The 19481-nt window shown below is 33.2% G+C and overlaps 1 protein-coding gene across 1 annotated transcript; it reads left to right on the top strand.

The window, feature by feature from the left end:
• The first annotated feature begins 1241 nt into the window (after positions 1–1241).
• LOC148304856 (27 kDa hemolymph protein-like) lies at positions 1242–19131 on the top strand. The gene is made up of 6 exons (XM_088267650.1): positions 1242–1591; positions 4737–4909; positions 13980–14092; positions 16021–16184; positions 16969–17243; positions 18982–19131. The coding sequence occupies exons 1-6, from the start codon at positions 1549–1551 to the stop codon at positions 19096–19098; spliced, it is 885 nt and encodes a 294-aa protein (XP_088123776.1). The 5' UTR covers positions 1242–1548; the 3' UTR covers positions 19099–19131.
• Positions 19132–19481: the final 350 nt, after the last annotated feature.

Raw genomic sequence — 19481 nt, 5'->3', positions numbered from 1 at the left:
TCCGGTGTAAAGAAACATTTCAGCAAAATAATTAAATTTATACCTTTAATTTATAAATAAAATAAAAATGATTTACAAAACTATTATTAGTCCTATTCCCAATATGAACCTTGATTTGTCCACACAAACATGAATGTGCGCCCACCGAAGGTTAGTTACGCGTTACGCACTAAATGGTAAGTTGACGCATTTTGCAATGGTCATCAAATGACATTAACGCAACATACCAACACATTTACATAATACATCAATAATTGTTTGTTTTTTGTCGGCGCGGCCATTGCGGGCAAAAGTATTTATATAAATTTTACAGCCGGTATGAAAAAATATGAAATTAAACAGGAATGAGCGGAGTACGATGCAAAATTACGTAAAAATTATTAAATAATTATTATAATGTGAAGAAATAACACGGCTATTTTCTCAGTTTTGTGTTTCCCTCTGGTGGCGAAAATATTTTATTGGGTGCATTTCGTAGCCTGTTTTTTTTTTAAATAAAATTTTAACTGAATTAAAATTTTCCATTATTTCACTCAATAAATACCTCAAATATTTGTGTTGAAAATTAAATGACCTTTTTTTCAAATGTGCAGTCTTTACTTATTTATATATATTAATTCAAGGCCAGCCTTTGATTTTTCAGCGTTTTCAGAAGACCCTCGAAAGGTCAAAAGGTAACAACAAAAACACAGCCAATTTCATCTTCACAAACTATTATCTGTAAAACGATTTTCGTCGGAACTGAAGGAATGTTTCAGTGGTATCCAATAAATTGTGCTTGAATTGAATTGTGAGGACAATCACCGGATAGATTATAAAAGCTCGTGTGCCATTTCAGATCGTACAACACATAGTGAAGGAAGTTTTGGAGATTTAAAAAAATTAAGATTAAAACCCACGTCAACGTCCATTCAATAAAAAGTTCATCTCGACACTTGCAAGAAGCTTCTTGTTATCAAAATAAAGAGGACTTTCTCATGATGAAACATGGGACCACTAGGACTAAATTCCAAAGCATGGAATAGAAATAAAGGAGATCTCTACCGCCCCTCAAGTTTTCCTTCCTTCATACGCGAGTTAATCTCAATAAAACTTGGGTATTCTCGCTTGTGAAAGGAGCGACCTGCATATAAAATCCTAGTATTTACCCACGTAGGTAAGTATTGACTCGCCATTTATTTTGCTATAGGTGGTATGGTGGGAAAATATTTTTTAGTATTATGGCAACATTAACGTTAACTGGGGAATATTGGTAGACTTGTCGGTTAAAGTTCATGTCACTAGTCGAAATGTCAGTGTGAAGTTTTAATTGGAATCACTTTTATTTTAGAGGTTGAGGAGTGTGATCAGAGTCTTGTCGCGGTCTTGTCTGTTTTCCGGGTTAGTCATCCGTGGTGCGTTACGGTCTTTAGTGACTTATTAGTCATTTAGGTTTTACTCACTGTGTTATTAGTTTGTGTATCTGTTCGTTCCTCGAACAGAAAAGGTCTTTTTCTAACATTATTTTTCTGTAGTGACTTAGTACTTTTTACCGTCAAGTCTTGCAACATGTTTTTCAAAGTATTTTATTTCCTGACTGTCGCGTTAATAGGTAAGTTTAAACTGTATTTGACTTCTTTTATACTACAAAATATGACTTATGCTTCGAATATTGTGGGTTTCCGTAGAAATAGCACTGTAATAACAACAAAAAAGTTGTTCAGCAACTTTCATCATCATTTTATGTAAAACATGCGTCTTTGTAGCATAACAAGTTACTTCACAAGGCACAACTAAAATTAATACAATCGATTTTATTTCAAATCAAATTTAAGTTATTTTACAAATTTTTGTTTGACTGATAAAATATTAAACTTTAACTAACCACATTTGTTTTTTTTTTAATTTACTGACTGATCTTTAAATTAACATCACTGAATAAAGAAGTCACCTGAAACCCAATGAAGTATCATTTTAAAAACAGTTATACTCTGAAAAAACTATTTGCAGGTTTAATTTAATAACAATTTTAAATATTACTACGAGCGTTTTAATGAGGAAGGGTTTATTCATAAATTTATGCATATTTTCCTATCGTGTAGGCAGTTTGAATATTGATATGTTTTTGGGAATACAAAGTTCATTGATTGTTTTTTCAAGATAAGATAAGGTAGAATATTGATAAGAAATAAGAATATTCTATGAGTAAATTTATTTAACAATGTACCTATTCAATGGGTTTCACATTGATGGAATTGGATAAACTATTTTTAATGGAGGTTGAGGTATATTAACAGCAATATTATCAAAAACACATATTTGCTCACAATAATCATTATAATTTAAATATATCGCTCACTCCTTTCAAGAACGTCATAAATCAAAAAACTTGATTTTTCAGGAGAATGTTTTTAAAGTTTAAAAATATAATACAAAATATTAAAAATATAAATCAAGCCACTTACTGAACTCTTTACTGTGCAACAGATCTTTTTAGGTAAAACCTGAAGGTTTTTTCTCTATTTGAAAAATATTTATTTTATTTAAAAAAATAATTAAACGATACCTGTTCTTCAAAATGTAAAAACAACATTTTCTGCCCTGTAGCGGGTAAATATTAAGTTTAAAATATGCCTCTTTTGCTGGGATATAGTACATTTACTGGGTATTCCGAAAACATGCACACTGATAATTGACGATTTTTGATTTATGACGTTCTTGAAAGGAGTGAGCGATATGTATTAATTATTAAATCAATCATAGATTTTTTTAGTCTACTCAGTTGTATTTATTGTTAAAAAATACAAAAATTAATATTGGAAAAAAAATTAATATAAAAAATTAGATTGGACTGACGGTCCTAATCTTCACATTAGTTTGAAAATGCCATAACTAGTCGAAACAATTGTCACAATATATATTTTAATGTGTTTTTTTAAAATAAAATACAACTTAGTAGACCCACTCGGGTTCTAACCGAGAAACTCTGACTTAAGAGTCCGCGACACTAACCACAGGGCCACAACCCGACGCAGTGTTATCTTGATCGTTACTTACATAAATGCAAAGTCATCACTCCTGCGCTTCAGGGAACAGTCCATGGTAATATTAAATTAATATTAACTAACTAACTAACTAACTAACCATCACGCCGCTTCTCCTCAGGGGTAGGCAGAGAGAATAGAGCGCCACACCACTCTGTCCTTGCAAACATTCTTCGCCTCTTCCACGTTCATGCAACTCCTCATACATACCCGCCGATTGTTACGACTCCTAACCTGACCACATTCAAGTATTTGGCATACCTGATCGTGCCATGTTTAATTAATATTACAGTGTAAAATTGCTAATATTTATTTTCACCCCCGTAAAATAGGTTTCATTTTATTTTATTTCTCTTCTTTTTTGTGTGTATATTATGTTAAAATAGATAAAAAGTAAATAATTTAAAAAAAAAACATAAAAAAGCGTTCCATAGACATGACACATAAGGTGGCTTACTAGATCTCTGCAAAAAAAATGGCATGTTAATTATGTTTTTGAATTTATAAATGAATGCTTAAATGTATTTATTTGTAATACAAATAAAATAATCTAAAAAGAATAATAATAATAATTGTCAAAATGTTTAGCTAGTTAGCTAAAGCTTTCAAAAATTATAATTTTTTTTTAACCCTATTAATTGTTTTTCCGCATCCATAGTGTAGTGGATTCCGTGGACTCCGCATTCAATTCCTAAGATGGTCAAATTAAATATTAGTGATTCTTCAGTCTAATATTTATTTTATATGACCCTGGACTGGTATCTGAAGCGGAAGGCTGATCACCTTTCCTTTGTGTATTTAACAATGAAGATAACACTGGTTCTATAGGATGCAGTGCCTTATGCACCATTGGGTGCAGATAAAGGTTAGAAGAAGAAGAATTGTTGTGATGTAGTGTACATGCTATTTTTTGAACTTTTTTTTCATTCAATGAAAAAATATGATTTTATCAACAATTTTTTTATTTTTTTATTTTTTTTATTTACATAAATTGTATACATTTATTTAAAATAACAATTATAAAACATATTTAAAATATTTTTTGCAGACACCTTGCCGGTGGAGTTCTTTTTACATATGTATTTTATTATTTTTATTTATTTTAAACAAATATACACACAAAAAAAGAGAGAGAAAAATTAAAAATATAAACCATTTTATAATTTTAACGGAAAAACTCTTGATCATTTACCCATTCCTTTATTTTGCCTTTGTTCCATATTTTATTTTGACCTCTAACCTCCGTCGGCAACAAATAAAAAATGTTTGGAAGGATACATCCAAATTTGGCAGGAGTCACAACACGTGAACAATGACAGCTCTTTAAAGGCATTTTGTAGATGTATTCCCAATAATCTCATCATTTTAAAAATACGTTGTTGAACAGGCGCCGTGGCGTAGTTGGGTAAACGCTCAACTGCGAAACTGGCGTCGCGGGTTCGATTTCCGCCAATTGCAAAACAAATTCAAGAAAGATTTATTCTCAATTGTTCTGATTGTTTGTGATGTATTTTTCACATTTACCTTCCCATCCTTATTATCCTACACCTGCAGACAAGCATCTAAAACAGAAGCTTTGTGGGTTAAAACAGAAGCTTTAAAAAAAAATTAAAAAAACAAACGTTATTTAAAGCTTTGATTATTGAATATTTCTATATATTTTTTAGCAAATTATTTTCTGTACTTGATTTTAAAAAAAATATTGTCTTGCAGTGTCAACACTCGCAAAGAGTGACGATGAAGATGACCTGCAAAACCTGCAGAATGCTTTCCAGTCCAAGACAGGGATAAACGCCACGGGACTTCCCTCCGTTGAAGATGCTCAAAGTATGTTCAAGAAAAAGTGTCTGAAGGAAGCGGATGAACAAGCGTATGAAAAAGCAGATGTGAGTAGTAAATGTTTATTTTTTATTTCTAATTTATCTAAAGGTGGAGACTGACTGGAGCATTTCGTCATAAACCTTGTTTAATTTTGGATATATTACCCAATAATTCAATGTGGAATTCTACCAACTGTCTGCAGTTACAGTAAGTAACGTGTTACGTTACGATGCGAGCATTCGTGTAGTCAGTACAGCGAGCGGAGCGCTCCATCCATAGTTTCGGAAGCTCGATGATGCTCGCCGCGAGCGATGTTACGACAAAATGCTCCGGTCAGTCTCCACCTTAACCTGTAACACTTTTTTTTTCCTTTATATACGACCATAGTTAATTTGTACATAGTAAATATGATACATCGCTCACTCCTTTCAACAACATCATATATCAAAAATTCTCAATTTTCAGTTGTGCATGTTTTCAGAATGCCCAGAAAATGTACTATATCCCAGCAAAAGCGTCATATTTTTAACTTAATATTAACCCGCTACAGGGCAGAGGTTTTATCTCTATTTGAAAAATACTAAGTATTTTTCAAATAGAGATAAAACCTTTAGGTTTTAACTAAAAAGATCTGTTGCACAGTAAAAAGTTTAATAAGTGGCTTGATATTTATTTTCAATACATTTTATTATATTCTTAAACTTTAAAAACAATCTCCTGAAAAATCAAGTTTATTGATATATGACGTTGTTGAAAGGAGTGAGCGACATGTAATAATTGTTGTATAAAATAATAATCCCTTTTAAGTATATTAAACAAGGATGAATATATTAGATAAGGAATTATACATCAGCCTAAAGTTAATAAATATCAAGAAATTGCTTGTATTTATATGACCCCACCCCTGGGAATCCAACTCAGGACCTCCAGTACGGTTATCGAGCATGCTGACCATTAGACTACAGAGGCAGACAAAAACTTTTAACTCTACTTTTCAATGACTTTTTCTCTTCAAAACCATATATTTATTTAAAAGAAAAACATATTTTTTCAATACAAAAACGGCATTTTAAGCAAAACATTAAATTATGTTAAATATTGCCTGGGTTTAAAGAAAATAAAGTCGCGGGCTATCGAATATCCCACCTTAACAGTAAATTCTCAGGAAAAATTCACAAATCTATTTAATTCAGTTTAATCAATTTAATTCCATCTCATAAATTAATTCAGTAGCCAGTAATTTTTAATTGTGTCATAGCCGTGTTATCAGTCGAATAAAGCATACTATGTGCCATGCAATAGTCAGTACGTTGCTCGACAAACGCGGACCTTTGACCTACGGATTGATAATTCAATAAATGAATAATTGTATTCAGTGCCTGCTCAGCTGCGTATATGATTATTAATCATAAGTCAGCCTACAGTTTTGTATTATGTGAAATTCCATAATAATTCAATTATTTTAACACGTTGTCGGCGGGACACGGCATTTGCCGTTTTTCGCGGACTGTCGGTCAACTGCGGGACACGGCAAATGCAGCGTGAAATAAAACGCGTTGAAGGGTGATCTGCTACCTGGGTGCTAGGCGACAGTCTGTTGACGTTATTTGAGATGTCTTGTCCGGATTGGCTAGTGTGTCGCTTGTAAAGGCATCCCCAGAAATCTAGAGTTTTTATGCGATCTCAATCTCCAGTTTAGTTTGAGTCATTTCACGTATTGGACTATTTTTCATACAGCTCGCACTGATTTGTTTACTGTTTGGTATTTTATTATTTGAATATATTAGCATTGTATAGGGAATGATACCTCGGAGGGGAAGACTATTTTTTATAGTTTACAATGCTTCTAAAATTGTGAAATACGGAATACTTAATTAAAAATTATGATTATAATTTATTTTTGATGATCAAATGTCATATATGATTTCATATTATTTTTTGATATCTCATCAAAGATGAAGAAGAATATGGAAGTCTGGGCATTTACGGGGCTTACGACCGTCATAGGCTGGTTTGAGTGATCACTTTACACACGTGTAACATTCACCAATTCTACCCACTATGGACAACCACACTACTCAAATTCTTGGAAGTTCTATATATATGAACCAATTTAGAAACCTTGTTCATGAATCACTAGAACTTCACTAGAGACATCTATTGGTGAGATGTAAAGAAGCTTTTTACTAAGCAGAAACTCTTATATTTGATAATTATGTACATATAGAAGAGACTTTAAAAAAGAGATTGGTTTATAATTCTTTTATGAAATGAAATTGAGTTTAAATATATATGTTGTAAATATATGATTTCGTTTAAAATTTCAATCGAAAATATTATTTGGTTTAGAAATTGTGTCAATTTTAAGAAAGCGATATATTTTTGCGCTAATCGCGAAAAACGTCCGCTATAGGCTAGAGTCTATTGTTCGAAGCGCCCGACTACAATGTGTTAACACACTTTGAACGGGAAAGGTATTTCTACCCATGGGTCGATTGATGCCTAACCTTTACTGGTCCAATGTGGAATCTCATTTGACATTGATTTTTTCCTCTTAGGTCCCATGTTGGATGTTATTGGACATTTTTTTCATCATTAGAATTATTTATTTAAATTACATGCTTTCATTTTTGTCACTCGTATCTATTACAACAGTATGTGGAGCAGAGGACAAAAGATTTTTTTCCAATTGGAATGTAACTTTCTACCTAGATTTTTTTTTTAAATTTTGGACTGGGAAGGGTTAAGGACGGGAAGGGTATTTTTACCTTCTGCCCCGGCCTCATTTCAAAGGCAGAAAAGAAGGAATTGTTCAATGTTTTCATAAAAAAATTATAAACCAATCTCTTTTTTAAAGTCTCTACTATATGTACATAATTATCAAATCCCGTCGCCAGCGGTCCGCGGTCGTAAAAAATAACCATCTGAAATGTGTATAGAATATAGATATGTTAATATGTTAATTTATAATATAAAAATTAAATCACTAGCATAAGGAAGGTACTGAATCTTACAAGGTTGACGGCTCGGAAGAAAATGATAAGCGATGTTGCGTGAATGGAGTCATTCGGACGTTAGAATTTTTTTTTGTTGTTAAATCAGCATTTCTAGAATTTTCCTTTTTTTTTAAATAAATTATGCTGTCATTTGAGGGTCCATCAACGTGCGGATAACAGGACTCATATTTTTTTATTTGTTTTAGAGGTTCTGTATCTAACCATTATGCCAATTCGCCGCAGGGGTAGGCAGAGAGAAAAATATTCCACGCCATTCTGTCTTTGCTAACATACTTCGCCTCTTCCATATTCATGCATCTCCTCATACATACCCGCCGATTATTTTTACTCCTGACTGCTTCCAAGTGTTTGATGTGATTATGTCAAAGATTTTCTCATTCTTCGTCTGCTCCTCCTCTTATACATTTGCTTCATAAATTTGTTTAACAGTTCTTTCCTTACTTATTTATCTCTCACGCTACTTCATAATATTATTCACAACACCCATCTAAATATCTGGCTGAAAATTTTATTTACTTCTCAGATCATGGTCTACCACTTCGTTCTTCCCAAGAAAGAACACTTTCCATTGCTCGCCATAAACATCATTCTTCGGTAATTCCTTCTCTGTCCAAGCGGTCAGACTATGGAATGAATTACCTCTCCTTGTAAAAACTGCACCTTCTCTAATAACTTTTAGGAAACGTCTGAGACATTACTATTTATCATTAGAATCCTAACTGTCCATCAATTCTCCTCCCTTAGTGTTTCCCTCTACCTCCTTCCTTAAACTTCCTTGCCCTCCTTATTATCATCTTTTGTAATTTATGTTTTTTTATATGTTCAAGTACTATCTACCCTCTGATTGCAAACAGCTATATATGGTGTCAAACATTTTAATTTCTATGTACTTATGTATTTTCTGTACATGAAGTTTCAATAAATAAATTTATTTCACACGTCCAAACCATCTCAACACACCTTTCTTAATTTTATTGATAATGCTTATTTCACCCTTGCATTCTTTCTTTATTTCTCCATTCTAATATCTATCATACATCGTTTTGAGATCAAAGATTAAACAAACAGGCATTAGCATATTTTAGCAGTACCTCCTACCAAGAATATCCACTTTCGTGGACTTTATCATACCATTCGTGTTAATGAATATAGTTATGCAGGTACACAATGCACATAAATAATATAATCTGCCGAGAAAACTCGTTTTCTGTCCTATTATTAAGGTCGTATCCATGCGATCTTTGTTACTTAGTTTGTATTCACATATTCAATGATAAACGGTATATGTATTAACTGTTAATACTAACACAGATTTTATGAGTCTACTAAGTTGTTTTATTTTTAAAAAAAAACACATAAAAATTAATATTGTGACAGTTGTTTCGCCTAGTTATGACATTTTCCAACTAATGCGCTTCAGTGACCAGTCCAGGGTAATATTAAATAAATATTAGAGTGTAAAATCACCAATATTTATTTTCACCCCCCTGGGAATCGAATTCGGGACCTCCAGCACAAAAAACGCCCACGGAGGCGGTCACAAAATATGCAAAAAAATCATTTGAGAAATAACCCTTATAATTGGAGATAATCAGATTTGTGAACAAGTATTTGGACACACTCAAAATGTTACTATTAGTCCCATTCCCAATATGAACCTAGATTTGTCCACGCAAACATAAGTGCTTTATTTATAATAATAATAATAATAATAAAACCCTTATCCGCACCCCAATGGTGCATAGGGCACTGCGTCATATAAACGCAGTGTTATCTTGATCGTTTTACACATGAAAGAAAGGTGATCAGCCCTCCGCTTCAGGTACCAGTCCAGGGTAATATTGAATAAATATTACAGTGAAAAAATCACTAATATTTATTTGACCCCCCTGGGAATCGAACCCGGGACCTCCAGAACGGTAGCCGAGCGTGCTGACCATTACACCACGGAGGCGGACAAAAATTATTTAAAATTTTAATAATGTTTTATCACAAATTGAATGCCGAAACAATAAATAACGTTATTTCTTACCTGTTTTATCTCAATGTTCCTTATCTTCGTCTTAGCTAGTCAAATAATAATTAGTTACATTGAAAATACAAAGACTGGGCGGTAATTATATTATAATCCATTGTTAGTACTTTGATTCTTTGATACTGACATTGATAACCCTTTTTTATCAAAACATATGTATTTATACTCTTGTATTCTAGTTGCGTTGACTCAACTACTGTTATCTTTGTTTTTCTGGCTTTCATATGGACTTTGCTCAGTACCTAAATAATGAATCAATATTATCATGAATGTCGGAAGTTGAAATTCAGAAATGAGTTGATCACTAGTTTCAATCGTCTAAATTAATACTTATAGGTATTTAATTAATTGCAAATGTAATCATTAAAATTGCGTCTGTATAATAATAATATCATCAGCAGAAGGTCAAATAACTGACGTAATTCCCAAAATCAGAGGTAAAAGAAAAATCTAAATATATATATGTATATATATATATATATATATATATATATATATATATATATATATATATATATATATATATATATATATATATATATATATATATATATATATATATATATATATATATATATATATATATATATATATATATATATATATATATATATATATATATATATTTGTCCTCCGTGGTGTAATGACTATCGTTTTAACTGCCATGCAGGAGGGAAAGTAAATTGAAGTGATTTTTTCACTCTTTATTCAATATTACCCTCGACTGGTACCTGAAGCGGGAGGCTGATCAACTTTCCTTCATGTGTTAACGATCCAGATAACACTGCGTTTAAATTATTCAGTGCCCTATGCACCATTGGGTTCGGATAAAGATTACAAGTATTTCTTGATTACCTCGCTTCATAATTAACGATCATGTTAACTTTGCGTTAATCCTTCATAGTGCCCTATGCACCATTAGGTGAGGATAGGGGTCAGAAGAAGACACACCTATGAAATAGAGCATTTTAAAATGTTATGAATTGTCAGATTATCAATTTCATTGGTCGGTTTAAGAGTTAAGCGTGTAACGTTCACCATTGCACCCGCAAATTGATTTGTCCAACTGCTTATTTTTTTATGTTAAAAGCACATATCGCTCACTCCTTTCAAGAACGTCATAAATCAAAAAACTTGATTTTTCAGGAGAAAGTTTTTAAAGTTCAAACACAAAATACAATGTATTAAAAATAAAAAGCCACTTATTGAACTTTTTACTGTGCAACAGATCTTTTTAGGTGAAACCTGAAGGTGTTTTCTCCATTTGGAAAATATTTAGTATATTTAAAAAAATAATTAAACAATACCTTTTCTATAAAATTCAAAAACAACATTTTCAGCCCTGTAGCGGGTAAATATTAAGTTAAAAATATGCCTCAGTTGCTGGGATATAGTACATTTTTTGGGCATTCCGAAAACATGCACAACTGAAATTTGACGAATTTTGATTTATGACGTTCTTGAAAGGAGTGAGCGATATCTGAGAAATTAAAAAGAATTCAATTGAAAAACTTGTTAGTTCCTATTTTCAGTAGTTATGACAATTTTCCTTTTCGCTGACAATAATTTATTACGATCATGGCAACCTTTCATGCAATATTACATAACAAAACTTGTTTTCCGTGTTATAATTGTATTAGTAAGGGATAAACTCATTCGTAAATAGCAACTAGAAACCTTTTAAGTGTATAAAGCTTTTAAAAATAGTATTTTTATTAAGTGCTTCCCCGCAAGTATTTAGTAGTTAGAGTAAATAGAACGCCATACAACTCTGTCTTTGTCTATTCCTATTCCACATTCATGAGTATCCTCATATATAATAATAATAATAAATAAAACCCTTATCCGCACCCCAATGGTGCATAGGGCACTGTGTCTTATAAACGCAGTGTTATCGTGATCGTTTTACTTATGAAGGAAAGGTGATCAGCCCTCCGCTTCAGGTACCAGTCCATGGTAATTTTGAATAAATATTACAGTGAAAAAATCACTTATATTTATTTTACCCCCCTTGGGAATCGAACCCGAAACCTCCAGAATGGTAGCCGAGCGTGCTGACCATTACACTACGGAGGCGGACATATATAGCCGCCGATTATTATTAACTCCTGTCCGCTTTCAAGTATTTGACATACTTGACCATGCCAAGGTTTTAATTATACCATACGATGTTTGAAAATGATACAGAACGCATCAAATCACGTGTCTCAATAGATTTTAAGAAATAGTGGTATTTACCAAGTAAGATTTTAATTAAAAATGTAAACATATTAAAACAAAATACCTGCCGAATCAATTAATGAAATTATTATGTTTCCATTTTATTATCTACACATATAGCTCACTCCTTTCAAGAACGTCGTATATCAAAAATCGTCAATTTTCGGTTGTGCATGTTTTCAGAATGCCCAGAAAATGTACTATATCCCAGCAAAAGCGGCATATTTTTAACTTAATATTTACGCGGTACAGGGCAGAAAGTGTTGTTTTTGCATTTTGAAGAAAAGGTATTGTTTAATTATTTTTTTAAATATACTTGATATTTTTCAAATGGAGAAAAATATTCAGGTTTTACCTAAAAAGATCTGTTGCACAGTAAAAAGTTCAATAAGGCTTGATATTTATTTTTAATACATTGTATTAAATTTTTAAATATTATTTCGAGAAATAAAAATACTTTGTGTTCTGATCCACTCACATTTTTATAAACCAACTAGTTTCGGCAACAACCTGTTGCCCTCTTCATGGTTAAATTTATTACTGATTTATAACCCTGAAGAGGGCAACAGGTTGTTGCCGAAACTAGTTAGTTCATAAAAATGTGAGTGGATCAGAACACAAAGTATTTTTATTTCTCGAAATAATATATCAATATGATCCACAAAGTTAATGCTTTCAATATTCAAAACGTAAATTTTTAAACTTTAAAAACGATCTCCTGAAAAATCATGTTTTTTGATAAATGACGTTGAAAGGAGTGAGCGATATTGGGATATCAGAATGTTCATTAATTTATTTTGAAGCCATAAATATAGAGAAGTAATTGTTATCACGTTTTTAATTCTTTATTTTCATCTTTCAATTAATCAAGATGCATGACCAAACAAAAATTTATCTCCCATTGTTATCTGTTTTGCTATCCCGGAATAAACGTGCATTCTATCTTTATTTTTTTCCTCCATTATTTTAAAGCAGAAATCTCATTTTGTATTCAACAATAATTAAAACTGCATGCTGTTTTCTAAATGGTTGGGTAATAATAAATGATTGGCCGTAATGCAAGCGTAAGTAGTCACCTCTCAGGGTCAGGTACTGTTATTAAGATAATTGTCGTTTCTATATAATCACTGTAGATACGACATTCGAGAAAAATCTTATACATCTTGCATTTTTTGAGGCAGTCTTTGTCCACCTCCGTAGTGGACAAAGACTGGCACGCTTGGCTACCGTTCTGGAGGTCCCGGGTTCGATTCCCAGGGGGGGTCAAATAAATATAAGTGATTTTTTCACTGTAATATTTATTCAATACTACCCTGGACTGGAACCTGAAGCGGAGGGCTGATCACCTTTCCTTCATGTGTAAATGATCGAGATAACACTGCGTTTATATGAAACAGTGCCCTATGCACCGTTGGGGTGCGGTAAGGGTTTATTATTTTATTATTATTTATTTTTTGAGGCATGCTTAGATTTTATAATCTTTGTATTCATTTTAATCCAGACTAAAATTAAACTTAATTTAAATAATAAAAACACAATGTTTTTTTTTTAACCACCCTACTCTCGGGTTATTTTTAATTCTGCAGAAAAAAAATGTTTTTTTCTACGGAATTAAAAATATTATATAAAACAATGTTTGTTGTATTCAAACTTGAATTTTTTTGGCCATAATAGGTACTTTTAGGACGGAACTTACGTACTTTTTCGTTAGTGTGTTACCTCTCTCTGTCTTGCATTAAATATTTTTGCATTTATAGCACAATGGTCCAGAAGATGCGTATCACGTACGCTTGTATGTGTAGGGCGGTTAATTCTAGTATTTTTTGTGTATTCATAATAATAAGTTAATATTTATTTTTGCAGCGTGCCAAAGATGACTTGATGAACTGCATCAAGGGGCTGGTGAATGTGGAAGTCATCAAGAAGGAAATCGAAGAAGCCAAACCGCACGGAGATATGGATCTCGTGTTCAAAAAGTTTGTTTTATTCAAATCCAATATTATTATTATTAATGTCCACTCCTTCTCCATCTTACTCTTCATTATTGAGGGTTGTGACCCTCATGGAAGCAATGACTCTTCTCCAGCTATCCCTTGGCTGCGCTGCACGTAGCGCTCCAACCACCGAGCCTGCTGCTGCCTTATCTTGATTGGTCCACCGTGTGGAGGATCTTCCTCTCCCTCTCTTTCCCTTCTGGTTACCGATCACAACCAGTCGTTCCAGAATCGCATGCAAATGTGTCCAAAGAACTGAAGAATCTGTTGTGTACAGACACTGGCCAGAGTCAAGCCATCCAAGTGTAATTCCTGTAAATGGTTTGCATGATGCACTAAATTCTTTCCAGGAGCAAGTTCATTATGTGAATCACATTTTCCCATACTATACATTGGTTAGCGTGTTAAGCTTCCATGCTGGAGGTCCCGGGTTCGATTGCCAGGGGGGGGTAAAATAGGGACGCATCCTCCAATTGGTAAACATTCTAATTTCAGTGTCACTATGACTACTTTGAGCAAGCATTTTTGTGCACTTCCAATGGACGAATCCGACATTGTAAGGCCGAAAATAATAGGTTTTTACAAAAAGTTATTTTAATTTACATTCAAAACCAACTAGATTTGTTTATCTATGAATGTTATTGATGAATCAGATCATTAGAAACACGTACGCTGCGACACAACCTCCCAGCTCGACTGCCAAAATACACTGGTGTCATCGTCGGTATATCGACGAACAGCTCTTTTGGCAAAATATACCCAGAGTCAATATATTGGTTCTCATCATTCTAATGGTTAATTATTTAAAACACCTATTATAACCAAATTAGTGTAGTAACCTCCGTAGTGTAATGGTCAGCACGCTCGGCTACCGTTCTGGAGGTCCCGGGTTCGATTCCCAATGGGGGTAAAATAAATATTAGTGATTTTTTCACTGTCATATTTATTCAATATTACCCTGGACTGGTACCTGAAGCGGAGGCCTGGTCACCTTTCCTTCATGTGTAAACGATCAAGATAACACTGCGTTTATATGACGCAGTGCCCTATGCACCATTGGGGTGCGGATAAGTGTTTTATTTTTATTATTATAACCAAATTATGTTTTTTATTAATTTTAATTTTGTTTTATTTAGTAATTACCACTATTTCTTAAAATCTATTGAGACCCATGTTTCGAAGCATTCCGCTTCATTTCTAAACACCGTATGTGAAGCTTAGTCTAAATTTTAGTAAAAATTCTTAAAAATATAAATAATAATAAACCCATAATTGACAATATAACAATTACTAAAGCCTCCGCCCTTTTGTCTATGTTCCCACTGATAAGAAATAAAAAAATAAGAAACAGCTCCTACCCCCTCTTCAACCTTCAACTTCCCACGGACACATCTCTAAAATTTAGACTTTACTTCACATTCTTCTTCTTCTCCGTCTTATTACTCATTGCTAAGGGTTTTGACCCTTGCAGAAGCAATGACTCCTCTCCAGCTATCCCTTGACTACGCTGCACGTAGCGCTCCAACCACTGAGGTGCCTGCTGCTGCCTTAATTTGATCGGTCCATCGTGTGGGCATCTTCCTCTCCCTCTCTTTCCCTCCCGGCTACCAATCACAACTAGTCGTTCCAGGCTATCCTCGTTGCCACGCGCAATGTGTCCAAAAACTGGTAACTTCACCTACGGTGTTTGAAAATGATGCGAAATGCATCCAATCTGTTATACAGATTTTTTTTAAAAAGTAATATTTATTAAGTAAAACTAAAATTAAAAATGGATACATTTTAGCACAAAGTGACTGCCAAATCAATCAATGAAATCATTTTATTTTTCTCCAAAGTTTATTGCAGCGTAGTTTTTAAAAACAGTTTCAAATTATCTTATCAATTTAATATTATTTATTTCCCGCCAGGTATTGCCGCAAGTCTCCGCAGTTGAAGGCGTGCGTGAGCAACTTTACAGACTCCATCCAGCCGTGCCTGAACGAGAAGGAGCGGGCAAACACAAAAATTGTCCTCAACATAACCGAGAGTCTCACCAACTTTATATGTTTCAAGGAAGGTGATAGGATTGCGTGTAAGTCTATCCATTTTGGTGATACTTATAGAGAATGCTATAGAATTACACTAATTAGAAATGGGATGAACCCAACAAAAATAATTGATATTGACATCTCAACATAGATGAAGAAGAATATGGAATATTATAGGTGTCTCAATTTCATATCGCTCACTCCTTTCAAGAACGTCATAAATCAAAAAACTTGATTTTTCAGGAGATCGTTTTTAAAGTTTAAACATATAATAAAATGTATTAAAAATAAATATCTAGCCACTTATTGAACTTTTTACTGTGCAACAGATCTTTTTAGGTAAAACTTGAATGTTTTTTCTCCATTTGAAAAATATTAAAAAAATAATGAAACAATGCCTTTTCTTCAAAATGCAAAAACAACACTTTTTGCCCTGTAGCGGGTAAATATTAAGTTAAAAATATGCCGCTTTTGCTGGGATATAGTACATTTTCTAGGCATTCCGAAAACATGCACAATTGAATAATGACAATTTTTGATATATGTATGACGTTGTTGAAAGGAGTGAGTGATATCTAAACACATTATTATCGGGCGGTTTTTTAATCAATCCCGACCCTAATAAGTATACTAATTAGGGTCGTATACTAATCACAAGTAACCGCAAACCCAATTCCGAACTGAACAATGTTTTTTGGCGTCTCTTGCTCTACCAAATAGAACGCCTATAAGCGTCTCCCGCTCTCTACCAACAGTATTTAAAAGACGCTTTTAAGCGTTTCCTGCAATCAATGTGTAAATATTCATCTTTTGACATTTTGTTTTTAGTATTCATTGCCGAAGGAGGTCCAGAGTGCCTGTCGGAAAAACAGGAAGCCATCGAGAATTGCGTAAACTCCACAATGTCCAAGTACATTCCCAAGGAAACACCGTCCATTGAAAATATCCCCGATCTGCTGCTCCAGACGGAGCAATGCGACGACCTGGTCAAACTGCAGGACTGCATTGTCCACGAATTGGAAAAATGCGACGAACCCACCCCCAGCAACATTGCAGAATCACTCTTCCGGTTCATCCGACAAGTCACTCCGTGCGGTGATAAGGTATGTATATATTATATTCACACACGCAACACACATATCGCTATCTCCTTTCAACGTCATATATAAAAAAAACTTGATTTTTCAGGAGATCGTTTTTAAAGTTTAAGAATATAATGAAATGTATTAAAAATAAATATCAAGCCACTTATTGAACTTTTTACTGTGCAACAGATCTTTTTAGGTAAAACCTGAAGGTTTTTTCTCCATTTGGAAAATATCTAGTATATTTAAAAAAATAATTAAACAATACCTTTTCTTCATAATGCAAAAACAACACTTTCTGCCCTGTAGCAGGTAAATATTAAGTTAAAAATATGCCGCTTTTGTTGGGATATAGTACATTTTCTGGGCATTCCGAAAACATGCACAACTGAAAATTGATGATTTTTGATGTATGACATTGTTGAAAGGAGTGAGCGAAATATTCAAGTTTTGTACCGATATTTATTTTCTAACTAGGTAGAACTGCATTTTATATAAAAAATAACAAGTATATAGTTTTTCCCACATTTATTTTTTTGGCCAGTGGCCGGGTTTTGTCGTAACCGTCATCATCAGACTGATGTGAGTGAAGCTAGACAAGAAAAATTTTATGTTACATATATACATAACAAGGCAGGAGTTGAAAAACCATGATTTTAAATATTTTTTTCTGACAAAATTAATTTTTATTGAATGACTTAAGTATTGTATTATAATAATAATTACATTTAAATTATGGTATGGTCAGAAAAATTATATAAAATAATGGTTTTCAACCCCTGTCGTGTTGTGTATATAACATAGAACTTTTTCCCAAACACTTCATCTCTCTTAGGTGCGATCTTCAGTGGCCAGCGTGATCGCTAGATTTAGTTCCCTGTGACTATTTTCTGTGGGGGTACCTAAAACATTGGTTTACGCAAATCGTCCAAGGACCCTTAGTCAGCTGAAGGACAATATCTGTGCTACTATTGCTGATATATAGGCAGATATGCTGGAAAAACTGGACAGAAATGTCAAATTTTGACTTTCTCAGCCTATTGGCGAAGAAGATGGCTGCCTTCGATATGTTGTTTTTGAAAACCCAATCAAATAAAACTTTAAATATGCCCCTGTTTACAGTAAAAATAATATAATCCATACTGACACTACTTTTTTATTATGATTTTTTAAATATAGTACGGGCAAATCGGGCAATGGGTTAAGAAGACATAATATTATATTTATGGCAGAACTAGACGAAAATAACTTACAAAATTTTGAGTGTGTCCAAATGCTTGTTCACAAAATCTGGATTATCTCCAATTAAAGGAGTTATTTTCATATTATTTTTTGACATCTCATCAAAGATGAAGAAGAATATGGAAGTCTGGGCATTTACGGGGCTGACGACCATCATAGGCTGGTTTAAGTGTGATCACTCTTTACACACGTGTAACATTCCCCAATTCTACCCATTATTGACAACCACACTACCCAAATTCTTGGATGTTCCATGTATAAGAACCAATTTTGAAACATTATTCTTGAATCACTAGAACTTCACTAGAGACATCTATTGGTGAGATGAAAATGTGTGTAAAGTGATCACTTAAACCAGCCTATGACGGTCGTCAGCCCCGTAAATGCCCAGACTTCCATATTCTTCTTCGTCTTTGATGACATGTCAAAAAATAATATGAAAATAACTTAACTCCTGCAGTCATAGAATTGCAATTAAGAGTACACATAACAAAATTTATTATTTATCTTTCAGTCCAAGCAGCCGCGGGGCGCTCCTTCCAATGAGCGATCCGTATCACCAAACTCTGCCAGCTCCATCGTGGTTTCATCGTTACTTCTAGCCCTGTCTGCCATATTTTTAATTCATTGAATCGTAGATATCAATGTCATGTACATTTAAAAATATTTTTTTCAATTTTCTCTTGGTTTGTTCATCTTACTTCTAGTTATTCAATATTCTCCAGGTTAGTATGGACAGGCCTTTGCTCATTTAAAATATAAGCCAAATATAGTTCATATTAATACACGAAACAACATGATAATATACGCAGTTGTTCTTGGTGAAAAACTAAAACACAAAGGTGTTGCATATCATTGGTGTTTAGTTTTCTTATATGACCCAACTGGGATTTGAACTCATTTGTTGTCATAGAACATCAAACTAACCACTGTACTACAGATAAAATTCACAGAACATAATATTTCATAGTTATAGATAGAATATAAATACAAATATTTATTATTCAAAATCTA

The sequence above is a fragment of the Brachycentrus maculatus genome, unplaced genomic scaffold (genome assembly GCF_059751285.1).
Source record: "Brachycentrus maculatus isolate JH-2025_06_01 unplaced genomic scaffold, ASM5975128v1 h1tg000301l, whole genome shotgun sequence".
NCBI classification, from domain to species: Eukaryota; Metazoa; Arthropoda; class Insecta; order Trichoptera; family Brachycentridae; genus Brachycentrus; species Brachycentrus maculatus.
The sequence above is the reverse complement of the archived record's forward strand: the minus strand, read 5'-3'. Positions and strand labels throughout refer to the sequence as shown.